The sequence below is a fragment of the Corythoichthys intestinalis genome, chromosome 9, assembly GCF_030265065.1.
Source record: "Corythoichthys intestinalis isolate RoL2023-P3 chromosome 9, ASM3026506v1, whole genome shotgun sequence".
Taxonomy (NCBI): domain Eukaryota; kingdom Metazoa; phylum Chordata; class Actinopteri; order Syngnathiformes; family Syngnathidae; genus Corythoichthys; species Corythoichthys intestinalis.
Window position 1 is genome coordinate 14,848,564 of NC_080403.1, and position 18,596 is coordinate 14,867,159.

Sequence of the window (18,596 nt, forward strand, 5' to 3'; positions counted from 1 at the left end):
TGCGAGTTATATTCAGTACTGGCCAAAAGTATTGCAACCCCTGCAATTCTGTCAGATAATGCTCAGTTTCTCCCAGAAAATGATTGCAATTACAAATGCTTTGATAGTAATATGTAATATGAAAAAACACAAAAGAGAATGGAAAAAAAATACTGCACACGGAAGACACAGGAACATTCAGGTTCTTTGGAGATGGATTTGTAGCCTTGAGATTGCCCATGCTTCCTCGCAATTTTGCTTCTCAAGTCCTCAGACAGTTCTTTGGTCTTCCTTCTTTTCTCCATGCTCAATTTGGTACACACAAGGACACAGGGCAGAGGTTGAGTCAACTTTAATCCATTTTGACTGGCTGCAAGCAGTGTTGTTAATCTTACTTTAAAATAGTAATTAATTACAATTACAAATTACATCTCCCAAAAAGTAATTGAGTTAGTAGCTCAGATACCTGAAAGTTACATGGCGAAGTAACTGGTGTTACCTTTCATGTTTTTTTTTCATTCACAAAAAAAAAAAAAAAAAAAAAAAACAGTAACCTTTGCTATGTTTGGAAGTCATTTAATAATGAAAAATGTATGAATAAACCGTTAACGTTGCCGGATTTGCTACTGTTATTGCATTAGTTCCCTTCTGTCTACATTCGACATGTGAAAGTTTTAAAACTGTTTCATCATTTAAAGATAGATTCAAGTATAGATTTTGCTGATTTAGGAGTATTTTAGATAAAAAGTTACTTAGGTTCGCTACAACAGAGCCTTCCTAAGAAGTCCACTGCTTTAATATGGCGGCTGTTCACTAACGCCGACGAGTCGATCATTTCGCATCTAGTTCTCTATACTTGTGCTAACGCCGCCGTGTCTGTCATGTCACATCTAGTTCTATATACATGTGATATATACCGTAGCATCATGTGGGCGTAGTTTGTAGGCTACCGTTAGTTTCTGGCCCATTTTTGGAGTTTTGTAAAAATGATAATGACTTTTTTTTTTTTTTTTTTTTTCTCCGGTTTTTCATTGCAAGCAAAATAAATGAAGATATTACTGCCAAAGCATTTGTAATTGCAATCATTTTCTGGGAGAAATTGAGCATTATCTGACAGAATTGCAGGGGTGCCAATACTTTTGGCCAGCAGTGTGTAGTGACGGGCAGAATAAAGAAATGCATTTTCCCTAGATGGAGATGATAGAATTATCCAGTGTGTCCACCTGTTGCCAAATGAATAAAGAATAATAATGACGTTCAGTTAAGCAGGTCCACATTTGACATTGAGTAAGTACATCTGTGTGAAGAGGTCAACATTATTTCAAGATATGCACATTTTTTGACATTTTGTTAGATGGTTTGCCATGAGATTTTATATGTCAAATATGTGCATAGGATGCACACATGTTCAGAAATACTGAACTAGACTATACTACACAATCCAATATATATTTTACTTGGAAATGGAGGAGGAGCATGGCTTGTTTCTTGAAGATATAGATTGAGCGATGGAGTCTTTTTTTATATCAGTGCAAAACAGTGCATCAAATAGTACAGTACAAGACAATACTTCATGAACACCTAATTTTATATAAATGAAACCAGTCATTAATCATTTAGTCATTAAGAGTAGTAACATCAAGGGGAAAACTACGCTTAAAAAAAAAAATGTCTTAGGCAAGCTCTGCATTCTTAAGTGTTTTTCCCACCATGCCTGAATGTCAGCTAGTGTGCTGATCAGCAGCTGATAGAAATAGAGCCGAGCTCATATGACTCGCAGGTATCTGGGCCAGCGCTTCATGTGGTGCACAGCATCACACCTGCACTAAGGTTGCAACGGTAGGCGAAAGTGTCCAACGCAGTCACTATGAACACTTTCTTTTTCAGTACTTTCCTGCAGTATTTGCCAGGGAACTTCAAGTTTGCTCACATATGCAAGTTTTCATTCCCTTTTTATGTGTTACAGGTTTATGGATATTATGGAAGGGTGAAGTGATCTTTTCCTATAAAACGGTGGCTTCCTCCATTGCGTTCACCCACCTGTGCAAAAAGAAGGTTGTACATGAGGAAACGTTTATGCTTTTGTCAAACTATACGTAAAACAAAGCTAGTTTCAGCTCATGTGCTTACAATGACCACATAACTTTGCCTTGAATTCTGCTAGCTTAATGCTAATACATACAGCAGAAGGGCTAGCAAACAACAACATAAAGAGTGGGGCAACACATGTAGACAAACAATTAAACTATACTCCAGCTTATATTCTTTATTCTGCAAAAAATGACTACTGAGATTTACTAAGTCAATAACTGTAGCTGTAAAACTTTTCTTAAAATGTTTTTATGACTGTTTTATGAACAGCGCAAAGGGACACAATGAATTAATCATAATGCACCATTATAGTTTACTGAAATACTGTATTATGGGAAAAACACAGTTTTGATTATTTGGGACCATTTCCATTTATTTCAGTTGGTGAAGATTTTATGAGATACCAGTGTTTTGAATAATGTGCGTAGTCACAGAAATTATTAAATTCACTGCTGCCTCTCCCAGTTAATGTCAATATTTGACTTCTGTAGCTGTCAATGGGAGTGTATGACCTAAACTCATATCTCACTGACTAATAATTTCTGGATTCTGATATTCCCCGCAGTACAGTGAAAAAATGTTTGAATAATGATGCCCTTGGGTTTTGAAGTGAACAATGGAGCGTGTTTCTTACCTCTGCGCTGTGAAGTTGTCCTCTGCTTTAAACGTGTAGTATAAAGTGTTTTTGTGATAAAGTTGGAACATGTTGGAGGCGTCGTCTCCTTGGTGGTTGTCTGGTAGCTTCACCGTGAACCCCAACAAAGGCAAACTCTCTGAGGCCACCTTCTCCTGTAAAACCAAAATTATAATGTGCGTAAGGTTAACAGTTGTCATTTAAAGTGACTGTGACACAAAAAATCTTACACGCAGTATTTTATGCTCCTGAATGAAACTGATCGCTTGGATGTGTGTGGAAGCGATTGATATATTTATTCAATTTTTTTAATCCCGTGCCATGAAAATAAGTGACTTCCGGCTCGAGTCTCAGGTTGAGGAAGAAGGCGAATGTGACGTCAGTCGAGTAACCATCTGACAATACAGCCACCACTATAGCATGCAGAAGGACTGCGGATTCAGCTGATTTTGCAGATCAATTTGTTATTTTTCATGTCACGCCAGCCCAATGTGCTGCAGGCTTTTGTTGCTACACCACAGAGAGTGGTGTGAGCCTTTTTGCAAAACAAGTCCGACAACCTAGAAACCAATGGACGGACAAGGAAGTGAGGAAACTTCGTATTTTATATTATGTCAAATACTGGGATCATGGCAAATGTTTTAACAAGGAGGTGGTTTGCATTTTGTGGGTGACAATACTCCCTGTCCACCGAGAAGGCCACACGCCCGATAGAGGTGTGCCCGGCTACTGAGTGCTTTCCTCGGCTTGGGCTCAGGAAGCCCCCCGCTCTTGTCTTGTTCTCGATTGTGTCCATTTTTGTGTTGCACATGTATGTTTATGATGTAACTTGTTTATTTAGCATCCTTGGATAACATTGTGAGTCCAACTGAATGTAAAAGAGGGTTTATTCACCGCCACAAAAGCTTTGGGTGCAAAATATTAAAAGTGTGCAAAATTTGGCAGAACAGTGGCTACGAGCACTGCCTGCCTGCCGGGACCGCAGCAGAATGATGAGCCGAAACTTGCTCACCGGCGGGGGCTGGCCGATTGGTGAAGACAGTCAACCCCGCTGCCGTGTGTGGCATTAGTCGGGGTAATTTTGTGTGATATTTCGTTTTCGAAAAGCGAGAAAAAGTCTTGAAAAAGACACTCGATTCCAGTTAGCTTGTCGCATAGCTGTCACGCCTCCTGTTTTGTTTACGCTCTTTCCTCCGTCGCCAAAGCCGGGGCAGGAAAATGACAAAAGCCGGACCAACTCCGGTGGCATAAAATACCGTTCAGGAGGTTTAAGAAGTCGGCGGTTTTGACCATTATGCACAAATTTTGCCCTGCTGTACTGAATAAATATATTTTTAATATTTCATATTCCATTTAGCACAAGACTACTATTTGTCATGACCGTACTATTTATTTAGCAATTGGGGAAAAATACTTAGATAAAAAAAAAAAAAAATCCTATGCAAATATTGGAGCTGAAAGATTAAAACAATAATGACATTTTGCCGCTCTCTGTCGCATTTTCCTCATTCTGAATCTTCCCCCTAAATGGGCTGAATTCTAAATCAGCTGAAATTGTAACTCTGCCGACGTCATCACCCAGCTGGGGACGCTAGAGCGCTACAATGACAGGCCGGCTAAACAGCAGATTAAAAGACTAATTTCTCGTCATCCGTGCTTTGCCAAATTGGTGTATATAGTCAAATCGTCTCAAAATACGATTTTAATTTACATAATGATGCTATTTAAGCCTTTTTTTTATCCTGTCACAGGCACTTCTAACAAATGTGTTTCAAACGTTTTTACTCAGGTTGAAGGGGAGTGCATCTGTCCCCTCACCTCTTGGCCTCTGTAGGTGTAAAGCACCTTGTCTTTTAGGAGGAACCACAGTCTCTTCCAGTTCCTCTTGCTTTTCTTGCTGCGATGTAGACTGCCACTAATGGAGCCTTCATCAGACACAGTCACCTGCGCAAGGAATTTTGGCATTGCTGTCATTCTGTTTATTATCATGTACCTCATGTGCACAGCCAAAAATGCATGTCATAGTGTGGGAAGTGTACCTGGTTAAAGGTGAGCATGCCTTTGCGATGCCTCCAAATATTTGGAGGGTGGATGCTTTGGAACACAGAGGAGAGAGGACGAGTGGAGCGGCTCACACGAGGGCTGCTCTTCGCCGGAAGGACGCACGTGTCGTCTCCTGAAGGGTGGATACTTTTTTAAACAACTATGTGCCAAAGTGAAACAGATGAGTCACTCTTTTACACTTTTACTGGCAGAAGTTGTAAAATACGGGTAATTTAGGGGATTTTATGATTGATGATGAAAGGGGTCAAGTTTTTCATTTATTTGGTTTCTTTTGTCAATTGGATGAGATATTTAAAGTAAACATTAAAAAAAACATTTTTTTTAAATTCAGTTGGTTTGTCACCTCAATGATGTTTTCCTGGTAGAATAATACACATCTTACAAGCTCAGCCAGGTATTTAAACTAACCTAAAATCATATGTATTGACAAAAGTTTTTGCTTGTATCAAGTTTCTTGACTCTTTAGGATTGTATTGCATGCATCGCCTTATGGCGCTCATCAACTATAATGTTAGGGACCCCAGCACACGTCATTGACAAAGATAATGATCAGTTTTGACATACTTAGTGGATTAATTCCAAAGGTGGGTAATAACACGTCACATGTATTCTGTTACTTTTACTTGAGTAACTTTTTGAGAAAAATTCACTTCGAGGAGTAGTGTTACAACGTCATACTTTTAACTTTTACTAGAGTAGATTTGTGAAGAAAAAATGCTACTCTTACTATGCTACTTTGGGCTCCACAAGAGCCTATTTTTCCTTTTTATTTTACACATTAGGTTTTTTTTTTTTTTTTTTTTTGCTCATGATGCCAAATGTAGCTCTACCACTTTCATGAATGATACGTCGCAACAATAATCACATGAATCCATTATACCAATCAGACGCAAGCTGACCGCGTTCTATGATCACACCCGCCTGTTCAATCACGTGGCGTCTTAAAAGCACCACAAAAAATGAAGTATTTCACATACAGGGCTCATGCTCTTTGGACAAATAAGTCGCTTCACTTCTGTCACGTTTTTCTCTTGCCTGAAGTCATTTTCCCTCCAAAACGTCATGTGACTCATTACAGGAGTAGTGTCAGCATTGCAGATTGAAGAGGTGGGGGGTGCGCTTATTAGTGCTCAGACCATACACCGCACTCTACATCAAATTGGTGTGCATGGCTGTCACCCCAGGAGGAAGCCTCTTCTGAAGACGGTACACAAGAAAGCCCGCAAACAGTTTGCTGAAGACATGTCAACAAAGCACATGGATTACACATGACCATGATCACATGACATTTTGGAGGTAAAATGACAAGCAGTACTCAATTTGGGCATTTAGGGATGTACGTAGTTTCTAAGGGTTGTACTCACTTTTGTTGCCAGGGGTTTAGATATTAATGGCTATATTTTGAGTTATTTTGAGGGGAAAATAAACTAACTCTATTATATGAGCTGCACACAGACTACTTTTCGCTGTGTCAAAGTGCACTAACTTTTGTGATACACTGTATTTTGAAGTAAGGCTACTCTTACTTGAGTACTATTTGTGGCTACTCTACCCACCTCTGCTTAATTCATCTAGTAGTTTTCATAGGAATAAAGCACATATCTGTGTTTTTAAGACAACAATTAATAATTTGACAATATGCTTCTTTATAGTGTTACATAATGGCAACCAGCATTTTTCCATACAGATCTTTAACTGGATCATGATAAATATTGTCTCTCTTGAGTAACATATAGTATGTCCTAGAAACATGTAATTTTACAGTGTTGTCTCATGTTCACAAGTAGCCTCGTAATTATTACTGTGACTTTCCACACCTCTCTTCTTGAGCTCGTTGAAGCAGTGGTCACACACTTTGGACATACGCTCCTTCATGTACTTGAGTGGAAATCTATTCTTGGAGCAGCTCCTGCAAACAATCTGTGCCAGCAGGAGGGCACCACGGGAAGTATAAACGTGCAGAAAAGCAAATTACGTGGACATATTAGTTGCACAATGATACATGGGTGAGTTATTTGCTTTGCAACTCACCCTTCCACAGCTGTGGCAGTGATGTCTACGGAGTGTCAAGCTAAAATCTGACGTGCAGTTCATACACATCATCACTTGAGACACTGGAACCAGTGTCGGGGGCTTTTCTCCTAAGGTGACACGTTGATGATCTCTGGCCTGGACACACAAACATTTGAGTGAATTCACAACAATATTCATTGTGTGCTTAAGTGAAGTAGAGTAGGAGTAAAACATGTTTACCTCTCCGAAGCAGTTACTGACCGGCACTGACCCTCGGTTGTGTTCGCTCACAGCATGACTCAAAGTATAAAACCAGTCCTCTCTTTCAATGAAAGAGCTGTAAAATAACACATTGTTACGAAATGACGTACTTTAAAATAATACAAACTTTCCATTATTATTACTGATGATCACCCACCTTGCAGACAAGGTGATGGAGATGTCAGTTCCTTCCACCTTTAGTGCATGTTGGACATTTTCTATAATGGGTTTAGTGACCTAGGCAATGGATCCATGATGTCATGAACGGAATACAAAATGCGAGCAGGAAATTTCATTGTGAAACAAATCATAATCATAAAAATGATAAAATCATAATTTGTATGAAAGAACTGCAACACTTTCGAATTTTTGGAATTGGAATAAGTTTTGATCTGATCAAAAGTCAAAATGTCCCCAAACTCCCTCTCTATTACACATCAGTGTACCTACCAGGGCTAGCAGCTTAATTTATTTATTTTACAACAGATTTTATTTTACAAAGCCTTATTATGAAGACAGTTTGAGACAGGAAAGCATGATTGATTCACCTTACATAATTTCCTGTAAGAAAATTGGTTGTACTTCAAAACAACTTGAAAGTCAACATACATCAGGTTTAAAAAATCTAAATGTGACACAACGTAATTTTCCTGACATATGGTTAATATCACTAAGCTTGATCTTAAAAAAAAAAAAATAATAATAATCCATTGTACACGAACTTAAAATAATTATTTGAGCGTTTGAGTCATAATAAATAAAAATAGATTTTGAAAAAGAAGATTGTTAAAATAAAACCATAAAAATGTTTTTTATTTATTTATTTATTTTTACCTTCAACCCAGTGAGAGACAGAGTGTTCTTCAGTCTGTATTTGCCATCCTGTTGCGGGTATGTGTAAAGTAAAATATCGTTCATCTATAAACACAAAGAAATACATAATAATAAATTAATTGATTGACAGTAGAAACAATTGTTTCAGGCAAAACTGCAAAATACATTTTTGTGGGGAATAAAAAGTGCTGCAGAGGAAACTGTTCACCACTAGATGGCAATGTAAGCACTTCTCTTTGATCTCATTTGCTTATTAATTAATATGTACTGCACTGCTGTGGCCTGTGAGGGAACGTTAAATCATTTTCCTAATCTAGTACACAGACAGAACTTTAGCACACACATTAATCACCTACCACATATCACAGTTATCTTTTGATACATATAAAAATGTACACACTGCGCTGTTAACCTCTGCATAACATCAAGTGGATGTGAATTTTAGTGTTTGAATCGCAAGCTCCAGCAGGCATGTTTTATTATGCTGTTATTAATAAGCGCTGATAAAACTTGATCACCATCAAGGTAGAAACACCAGCAGGGTAGAAGACAGACACAACAAACTTTTACAAGCATTTTTTGATGAGTAATTTGAGTCCTGACAATAAATTGAAAAGAACTTGCAGGATGGAAAAGCACTTAATTTTAATGTTGGGATCATTTGTTCATTGTCTACCTCAAAAAATGAAGTGACAAGCATATTAAAAGGAATATGTGCCGATGGTATTAGGGTTGTATGGGTAATGTTGATCTAATGTCTAAGGATCTCATTTTGATCTTCCCTCAGCTGTCTCCGGAAGTTTGCATTCAGAAACATCCTGTCAGGAAACTCTGCTCTTAATAGAGCAACATGGACAAAGAAATAAGTCAAATGGAAAAAGTCGGTCTTTGGGAACAGGCTTGCATTACGAAGCAAATAAGGTGGCTTGATTTACAAGTTTAATTCATTCTGTGACTGCACCCACAACTCAAAACGTATCTCTAATTGCCCTTCCCATTTTAAATGAATGGAAATTCCATTAAACCATTCCAGGTCTGCCATAAAAAAGAAAAACAACAAAAATCATTTAACAGGTTAATGAATAAGAAAAAGTAGGCAGAAATATCATAAATACATAGCAATCAAGATGCCATTCTTTAAATCATCTATGGAGTTGTCGTTTTTGCATTAACATTCATGTAAGTGAACTTTACTAACTATACATTTTATGGTAGTTTTTTTTTAACTGAAAATCATGCTGGTAAATATGTAATAATGCTTGGTTTTATACTGATTTTGACATGTAACCTGTCTTGATGGTGGTGACATCATGTAGCAATCTGGTTTTGAACCCACAGTTGAAGGAAGTGCTGTATATGTAGGTTAGAAAAACATGACTCCCTGAGAGCTTCACAGAGTGTTCAGGCAGCTGAAGGTAGAATTTGCTATTGGCTTAACAGTCAGCACACCTGACTGACAGTGACAGCTTGGGTTCAAACTCCAGTTGGGGAAGGCGGACAAAAAGAAAGGGAGCACTGTGACATCACCACCATCAGAGTGGTTACACAAACAGTAAGGACTTTTATTTATTTATTTTTTTTGTTTGTTTGTTTGTTTGTTTGTTTGTTTGTTTGTTTGTTTGTTTGTTTTTTACAGTTCTTAAACAACAGTTCTATAGTATATAAATATGTAAAATATAATAATATAGGATTATTTTATCGTAGTTTGTTGTTGACAATGAAGGTTTTACAGTTTTACCATTTTTAGCTGTCCGAATCTGTTAAACTGCATCAATAAAAAGTATTTTACCGTAAATTCAATGTTGTTTTTGTTACTTGTTATTTTACAGTGTAGTTCGAGAGTATAGAGAGTATGAAATCTGAACCTTTTGGAATTTCTCACATTTCTGCATAAAATCACCATCAAATGTGATCTGATCTTTGCCAAGATCACACAGCTGTAAAAACAGCGTCTGTTTTAACTAAAACCACCCAAACATTTCTAGGTTTTCATATTTTAATGAGGATAGCATGCAAACAATGACAGAAGGGGGAAAAATAAGTAAGTGAACCCTCTGCCTAAGGAGACTTACAGAACAATTGAAACCATTTTTTACCTAACAATTTAGGTCAGGTGTGGGCCTAATTAATGATGAGTGGTTTAAAGCTGCCCTGCCCACTATAAAACACACACCTGGTAAGAATTTTCTTTATGAGAAGTATTGTCTGATGTGCATCATGGCTTGGTCTGAAGACCTGCGATCAAGGATTGTTGATTTGTATAAAGCTGGGAAAGGATACAAAACAATCTCTAAAATTCTGGATGTTCATCACTCGACAGTCAGAGAAGTTGTCTACAAATGGAGAGAGTTTGGCACTGTTGCTTCCCTCTTAGGGGAGTGGCCGTCCACCAAAGATGACGGCAAGAGTTCAGTGCAGAATACTCAGAGAGGTAAAAAAATAATCCTACAATGACTGCTAAAGACTTACAAGAATCACTGGTACAGGCCAATATCTCTGTGCACACATCAACTATATGTGAAACTATGGCCAAGAATGGTGTTCATGAGAGGACTCCACAGAGGAAGCCACTGCTGTCTCAAAAAAACATTATTGCTCGTTTAATGTTCACAAAAAGGCACTTGGACACTCCACAGAAGTTTTGCCAAAATATTTTGTGGACCGATGAAACCAAAGTTGAATTGTTTGGGAGTAACACACAACTAGCCTGGCACGGCCAGACTATTCTCCCTGTGTTTTTCAAACACTAAGAGTATAGTCTGGGACCCAGCCCATTAACGGCCTCTCGAGCAAGTACAAAATCAATCGACAAATCAGATTAGTTTATTTGCGTGACGTGTACTTAACGAGCAACGTCGCCCTTACGCGTCGGAAGTCGTCTCCACAACAACACAGTTGGCGACCAGGAGAGCCGAGAATATGTTCCAATCCATGGTAAAATCATTTTTAAATTACCAAAAAAAAAAAAAAAAAACATAAAATATTAAATGCGATGGTTCACTTACTTATTTTTCCCCCTTATGTCATTGTTTGCATAGTATCCTCATTAGAATATGAAAACCTATAAATGTCTGGGTAGTTTTAGTTAAAGCAGACACTGTTTTTTCATCTGTGTGATTTTGACAAAGATTGTATGTATGTATGTATGTATTGTACTTGATGGTAATTTTATGCAGAAATGTGAAAAATTCCAAAAGGTTCAGTTACTTTTTCATACCACAGTAGTTCAACTCGAATTATCAATTAACAGCGTGAAACCTCTTTTTTCCTGAGAAAAAAGTTTTCACAATCTGCCAAAATGCTATTTGCGTTAATTGAGTTCAGTGCCACAGTTGAGCACTCCCACCTTAACTTTTTGCACACAAAAAGCAAAAACAAGAAAACATCAGAGGCGACTCATCTCAAGTAATTCTTAAATTAGGTTACAATACTTGTTTGTGAAGGAACTACTGTTCAAGACATCACAACAGTAATTTGACATAGAAAACTGACATCACAACAGTAATTTGACATAGAAAACTGAGCACTTACCAAAAACAGGTGCCGAGGCTGTCGGCTTCTCCTGCTAACCTTCATCAGTGTGCCCTCCTTAACAAACACCTGAAATAAAGGGGAAAAAAAAAAGACACATTTATTTGTCACAAAACACCGGTAATTAATAATATTGTTTTAACTCTGGCCAACAGGGGAATCCCAGCTGAATCATTGTGTTGACGCCAAAAGGGGTGTGTGGTCTGGTGGGCAATGAAACAATGCAATGTTATAAGAGTCATACCCGACCAGGATGCAGAAGGTCTCGCTGACCATGAACACTGTACTCAATGTTGACCAAACGAAGTAAATTCTCCTAAAATGAGAAAAAAGACACAGAGAACTTTTACTGTTTACTTTTCACTGCCACTTATTATTAAATTTCCTTAAAATTCGATGCAGGTAAGCCAGCATTAAATTATGGTGCAGCATCCTGGATTTTATGTTCATTTTTTTGTTGTAAAGTTGTTGTTTACCTGTGACTTGTAAACATCAAATTTAAAAAAAAAAAAAAAAAAAAACATTACATAAATTCATGAAGTATTTCACCCTCATTAATCATTGGTGATTTGCAAAACCATAATAAATCAGTTTCGTTGTTTGAAATAAACTATTACTTTAATGCTTCTAATACTTTGACAGAAAATCAGTCAAATCAGTCACACCAACTTCTCTCTGATCTGATGGCTTCAAATGCAGACCTCTATGAGTTGAGCTGACTTATATTGTAACAAATCACCTTTTTATTTGTATTTTCAGGTTTATATTGCCTCCTTTAAGCCTGTGGCCTGATCCCTAGCTGCTCGTTCTGGTGGTGAAATGTAGCTTACAAAACAAAGAAGGTAAAACAAGAGCAATTTTTTTCCCCCGCTTGCTCCTTGACTCAGAATAAAAGACCAGCCCATGAAAGCATCAAGAAGAGAAAAGATCTGCTCATGTGTCATCTCCCAGCAGTAGCGTATTGTTAGAGGGACTTTGTGCACTGCTTCCTGCCCAGTCAGCGTGTTGAGCCATTATTCCTTAACTGTTTCAGTACCACTGAGGATGATAGATGCCTATGAGCTGAGCTGCAGCTCCAGAGCCAAATATGGCTCTTTCCATCATTCTGTAAATGGGACTTCAGGAAAGAAAAGAAAGATATTACACTCACCCCGTGTTGTAAACTGTCATTTGCCTGGTCCGCAATGTCCGCAACAATCACGACAGCGGCTGAACAAAGTCAAGCAAAAGAGAGGAAATAAGAACATTGCAGTTCTACAGCACTGCAATATAAGACCATGACAACAGACCAAAGATTCTTTTATGCATGAAGCACCTTGTTTACTTGTTTCCTGCCACTCTGATGATTTCCAGTCATTGCAAAAATGACCACTGGTGGCTCACCTCGCTTCTAGTAAAGCCATCTAAATTGGCTCTCTCAAGGCTACCCCACCATGCCAAATGAAATAAATTCCCCATAAAGCCACGGACAACAACAAACAAACACAGGCCTGTAAGACTCCCATGTGAGCAACAGCTTGTGTCCATACTGGCTTTATTCAGCATGTTTATTGTACCTTGGGTGTCCTCATATTCTTGTGAATCGGGGGAGAGGTTGTTCAAGTAATCTGAAAGCCAGAGTGACAAAATCAGTTCGTTCACAGCTTCACAAGATTGTGCTTTATTTTCTTAATAAGTGTATTCACCTGTAAGGATCATGCGATACTGAGCCACCCGCACGATCACCTGCAGGAGTTGTTGCTTGAGGGAAACTATTTGGCCAGATGGGCTCTGCTGCTGTGAACACAAAACATTCTTAATGCATGACTGCACTAGACCAGAATATCACATGAACTGTTGAAGACTGCTGAATGCTTAAAACTAAACAACGAGAAACTTTTTGTCTAGATTTTTACCATAACACAATATTTCAACTCAGACTCAAAAACAAGGCTGGTCAATACAAAACTATTCCTTTCCTAAAGAATTTTGCCACCTATTAATGACAGTAGTGGCAATATAAATTCCACTGTATACTTTAGCCATAGACTTCACTATCAGTTGACGAGACAGTTCCTATAGACATTGCGGCACAGCTTCCCGTAGGGGGGCGGACCAGGCAGAGCGTCCTTATGGCTTACACTGCGATAAACTCAAACACGCTGCATTCTAACGCCGGATTTAGGTGGAAACAGGACGAAAGTTTTAGTGCATACAAGCAGACAGGACTGTCTCAAGAGTGATTTGGTCGGGGATTCAAGGTAATTATTATATAAAATAGCACCATGCATACACTTTGAAACGTTGGGAAAATAATGAAATGAATGGAAAAAAGTGGCGTAGCTTTATCTTGAAATATTTACGTAAATTGAATGATAATTGCCATATTTTTCTTTTAACCAAGAATCTAGACTGTTTTACGTTCATACTTATAGAAATTCCGGGATTTACACATTTATTTATAAAAAATTTTAACTTAAAATGCTCTTTGTATTGTGATGTCCGCCACGTTGGATTTTGTATCCATAAGTAATATCGTAACTAGTAATTTAGACATTTCCATACAAAAAGAATCGGCTTTTTCGTGTTTTTTTATGTAACATTTCAATCTAAAAACGACGAGGGCCAGATAGCCGGCAAAGACGTGCTGAGGCAATAGTGACATCGGAATTCAACCTAAATAAGTTGTAAATGTATCTAGAAAAATGCAAAATTTGCTTATGTTGAGTAAAATTATGATGATTCTGCATGCTTTCTTCAAGTATTAAGTTTCTGATGTGAAATCTGAGTGATTTATTAGCTGTTGAAAACTTGCTGTCAAAATTGCAGTAAATTAAAAAAAAAAATTAAGTCGCTCTTTCGGGCAAAAACTTATAAATATGATACGTTAAATATTGCTATTGATTCTGAAAATAAAGGTGATTATCTCTGCATTTGGTGATTTTTGTGCATCTAGCGTGAAATCTGCAAACTTGATAGCCATTTTAACTTTTGTTACTTAAATAAAAATAATTCATCGGGATTTTATTCAGACACGACTTTGAATTTTTAAATTTGAGTGATTTATTAGCTGTTGAAAAGTTGCTGTTAAATTGCACTAAATTAAAATTTAATTCGCTCTTTCGATCAAAAACTTATATGATACGTTTAATATTGCTATTGATCTTGAAAATATAGGTGATTATCTCTGCATTTGGTGATTTATGTGCATCTAGCGTGAAATCTGAGAACTTAATTGCCATTTCAAGTTTTATTATACTTATACAAAAATAATTCATCAGCATTTTATTCGGAAAAGACTGAATTTTTTAATGTCGCTGCTCATATACTGTATGTATGCCTAAGGGAGGTGCCTGTTTTGGTTTTTAGATCGCTAGCGGCTTTGGTTTTGAAAATATTTGAATTTTAAATTTTTTTAAATAGGCCCCCTACAGAGTGGCCCCGCGCCCCGTTTTCTGTCAACTGATAGTGAAGTCTATGCTTTAGCTTGACAGAAACTATATTGGGGTAACGACTAGTGTTGCACTGATACAACACTAAAATTACGCCATCAGTATCAAGGAGTGCTAAGAATAAATGTGCCGAATGTGTGCAATGTGTACTTTTCGAGATCTAGTCTCCAATCTCTGTTCGTCCTACCAAAGATGGCCGCCAGCTAAGTGCACTACAGTAAAAATGGATAAATAGAGCACTTCTCGCTCTTCCCAAGATGATAATAGACATCCAATCATGTTTCTGCTGTGAATTTCAATGAGTTTATAACGAATAGAATGAACAATTGTTCATTTGCTGTCAGGCCTCCCACTTCAAAGTTATTGGTCGTCTAGCGCTGTTCTATTTTTCCTTTAAAAAGTGTATATCCTTTCAGTTAGGTCTAGCTGCGGCCCGCAGTACTCGCCTTCTACGCCCCTTTTGGGTGCCTTCTGCGTCCCATGACGTGGAAAAGGGGTTAGGGCATGGGTGTCCAAACCTGTCCGCAAGGGCCGCTGTGGGTCCTGGTTTTTATTCCTACCAATGGAGCACAGGCAGTTTAACCAATGAAGTTTGTTCCAAAACAAGCAGCTCCTGACTGCAATCAACTGATTAAACTTGTGAGACACCCGATTGGTGAAAAGGTGTGGTCTTGTTTTGAAGGAATGAAATCCAGCACCCACTGTGGCCCAATGTGGAATAGTTTGGACACCACTGGGTTAGGGTTTAGGGTTAGGTTAGGGTCGTTGAAAGCATGGGGCGCGGAAGGCAAGTACTGCGGGCTACTCCTTCCTCTGGCCAAGATGCACCCTCTCACGAGTAGATGTCCAATCCATTTAAAGCGGGAGGGTGGCAGTGAATGAACAATGAGTTCAGCAATGTCTGACCAATCGATGAGAGCAATTACTTTACAGTCAAGTGAGTATGCAGTAATTTAGTACTAAAATATTATTTTAAAATACTTTTTCAAAACATGTGGTATCAGTTTAGTATCAGCCGATGCCACACAGCAGGTTGTCAGAATCGGTACAACACTAGTAAAGACATCATGTTTCTTTTTTATTTTCCTAGTGGGCAAAAAGGAGGCGTCCATTCGAGTTAATGATGCAATTAATTGGAGCATCTGTTGAAGAGTGAAGAATACTATTTGAGGAAATGCACCATTATTGTGGGTACACTGGTATAGGAGTACACTGCTTTTTCAGAGTTGCTTTTTTTTTCTTAAAAAAAATGTTTTACTCCTCACAAACTTCATGTTTCTCGTTGAAATTGCTAAATTTCAGATTGCTGTAACTTTTAAAAACATTGAGATGTTGCAAAGCTATCAAGCCTCTTATCATCAAAAGTTCATGCCATTGATTGGGATATACAGTAGGTTCAATCCATTTGAACTGGGAGGGCTGACAGAGAGTGGTCATGTTTCACTGACATTGATGGCGATGGATGTCCAGTCCATTTAAACTGGAAGAGGCTGGTAGCAAATGATCCCTGTCAGCCCTCCATGTTAAAGTAAATTGGATGTCTACGCCCTCAGTGGCAGCCAATGAGGTAGAAATAAATTGAATAGTTGTTGAACAGAACATTTTGCTGACTTCGTCTTTCAAAACTAGGTATCAGTTCTCCAGACCAAATGGGAGAATTTTGCCCCAATTCTTTGTCACAGTGCAGGTCAATTTATCAGTGTCATGTGAAAGAGGAATTTTAGTGATTTTTTTATTATTTTTTTACTCGGTATCCTTGAATGTTTTTTATGCTCACAAAATTGTGCTCTACATTTAAAGTAAAAGACAACACGTTTATCATGTGCAGCACAGTAAACTTGTATAAAAACTGGGGCTATTAAACGATTAAAATTTTTACTCGAGTTAATCACAGCTTAAAAATTAATTAATCGTAATTAATCGCAATTCAAACCATCTATAAAATATGCCATATTTTTCTGTAAATTATTGTTGGAATGGAAAGATAAGAAACAAGACGAATATATACATTCAAAATACTGTACATAAATACTGTATTTGTTTATAATAACAATAAATCAACAAGGTGGCATTAACATTATTAACATTCTGTTAAAGCGATCCATGGATAGAAAGACTTGTAGTTCTTAAAAGATAAATGTTAGTACAAGTTATAGAAATTTTATATTAAAACTAGGGCTGTCAAACGAATCAAATTTTTAATCGAGTTAATTACAGCTTAAAAATTAATCAATCGTAATTAATCGCAATTAATCGCAATTCAAACCATCTATAAAATATGCCATATTTTTCTGTAAATTATATATGTATTCTGTAAAATAAATTGTTGGAATGGAAAGATAAGACACAAGATGGATATATACATTCAACATACGGTACATAAGGACTGTAGTTGGCATTTCACTCTACTGTCATTTAAATCTGTCTATGCTGTCCTCACTCCGAAGAGTCTACTTTTTCCAAAGCTAGACAGCTAGTGAACGACGCCTTAATAATCAGACTTCTTCCCTTTTCATCTCATTTATTAATAAAATGGCCTCGAACCATTGTCCTCTTTAGACCGTCATAAAACTAAAAAAAAGTACACAAGCATTGCATTAGCAACAACGTTAGCTTAGCACGCTGTACAGGTTCACTAAACATAAACAAAAAGCGTCTCATACAAAAAATATAACATTTCGCTTACTAACATAATATGTACATTCTTTACAACAGCCATACTTACAGACAAATCTTGTCCAAGTATCATATAAGCACAACATTACAACGTAGACGTCAGCCCGAGACGTCGTGCAGCCATATTGAACTGGCAAGAAAACAATGAACCATGTCGCAAAGCGACCACAAGAGTTCGCTGTTAGACAGCACAAAAAGCCTTGCTGTAAAACTTACCAAAAGGCAGAATACTGTCTGAACGGGACATGTGCGTTAATTGCGTCAAATATTTTAACGTGATTAATTTAAAAAATTAATTACCGCCCGTTAACGCGATAATTTTGACAGCCCTAATTAAAACCCCTCTTAATGTTTTCGTTTTTTATAAAGTTTGTAAAATTTTTAATCAAAAAATAAACTAGTAGCTCGCCATTGTTGATGTCAATAATAATTATGGTGCTGAAACCCATAAAATCAGTCGCACCCAAGCGCCAGCAGAGGGCGGCAAAACACCAAAAAACACAAGTAACAAGTGAAATGACACTTTGCTGTCATTTTAATCTGTTTTAGTGGGGCATGTGCGTTAAATGCGTCAAATATTTTAACGTGATTAATTTAAAAAATTAATTAATGCCCGTTAACGCGATAATTTTGACAGCCCTAATAAAAACTAAAATAAAAATAAAAAACTCAGTTTCATTTAATACGTAATAGTGGAGAAAAACTTAAAAGTCGTTACATCCAGGAAGTTGCTACCTCGCATGAGGGCAGACATTTTATCAATCTCGCTACTATTTAGGCCAATCAAATGCGAGTATCCCAGATTTCGTGACATCACTATTACCCCTTATCACAAAGATTCACAGAAAAACTCTCCAGAGGAAACCATAACAATAATATTGCCCATGACAAAAGGTGTTTGACACCCATATTCATTAAGTGACCAAATTATTAGAAAAATGGTACGATGCAGTATTCTTCAACTGTACAGCAAAGCTTGAATTCTTTTGGGGGACTAGTGCTGTTTTTTATTTGACTTCAGCTATTGTATAGATGGACAATAGTACGTTTACCCATCATCAAGACATCAATGCATTCTAATT

At 37.4% G+C, this 18,596-nt stretch overlaps 1 protein-coding gene across 3 annotated transcripts in view; it reads right to left on the minus strand.

The window, feature by feature from the left end:
* Positions 1 to 1,209: 1,209 nt before the first annotated feature.
* LOC130921254 (FYVE, RhoGEF and PH domain-containing protein 5-like) overlaps positions 1,210 to 18,596 on the minus strand; it is a 38,956-nt gene continuing 21,569 nt past the window's right edge. The window contains exons 8-21 of one of the 3 annotated variants that reach the window (XM_057844917.1): positions 13,093 to 13,183; positions 12,964 to 13,014; positions 12,558 to 12,616; positions 11,652 to 11,723; positions 11,408 to 11,476; positions 7,877 to 7,960; positions 7,200 to 7,279; positions 7,022 to 7,118; positions 6,800 to 6,937; positions 6,586 to 6,688; positions 4,744 to 4,880; positions 4,523 to 4,648; positions 2,705 to 2,859; positions 1,210 to 2,019 (exon numbers count right to left, since the gene is read on the minus strand). In XM_057844917.1, coding sequence (XP_057700900.1) covers positions 1,983 to 2,019; positions 2,705 to 2,859; positions 4,523 to 4,648; positions 4,744 to 4,880; positions 6,586 to 6,688; positions 6,800 to 6,937; positions 7,022 to 7,118; positions 7,200 to 7,279; positions 7,877 to 7,960; positions 11,408 to 11,476; positions 11,652 to 11,723; positions 12,558 to 12,616; positions 12,964 to 13,014; positions 13,093 to 13,183 — 1,299 coding nt within the window. In that variant the 3' untranslated portion in view covers positions 1,210 to 1,982. Of the gene's footprint in view, positions 2,020 to 2,704; positions 2,860 to 4,522; positions 4,649 to 4,743; positions 4,881 to 6,585; positions 6,689 to 6,799; positions 7,119 to 7,199; positions 7,280 to 7,876; positions 7,961 to 11,407; positions 11,477 to 11,651; positions 11,724 to 12,557; positions 12,617 to 12,963; positions 13,015 to 13,092; positions 13,184 to 18,596 lie in introns of all 3 variants that reach the window. The other 2 variants (XM_057844916.1, XM_057844915.1) reach the window with 2 other exon arrangements.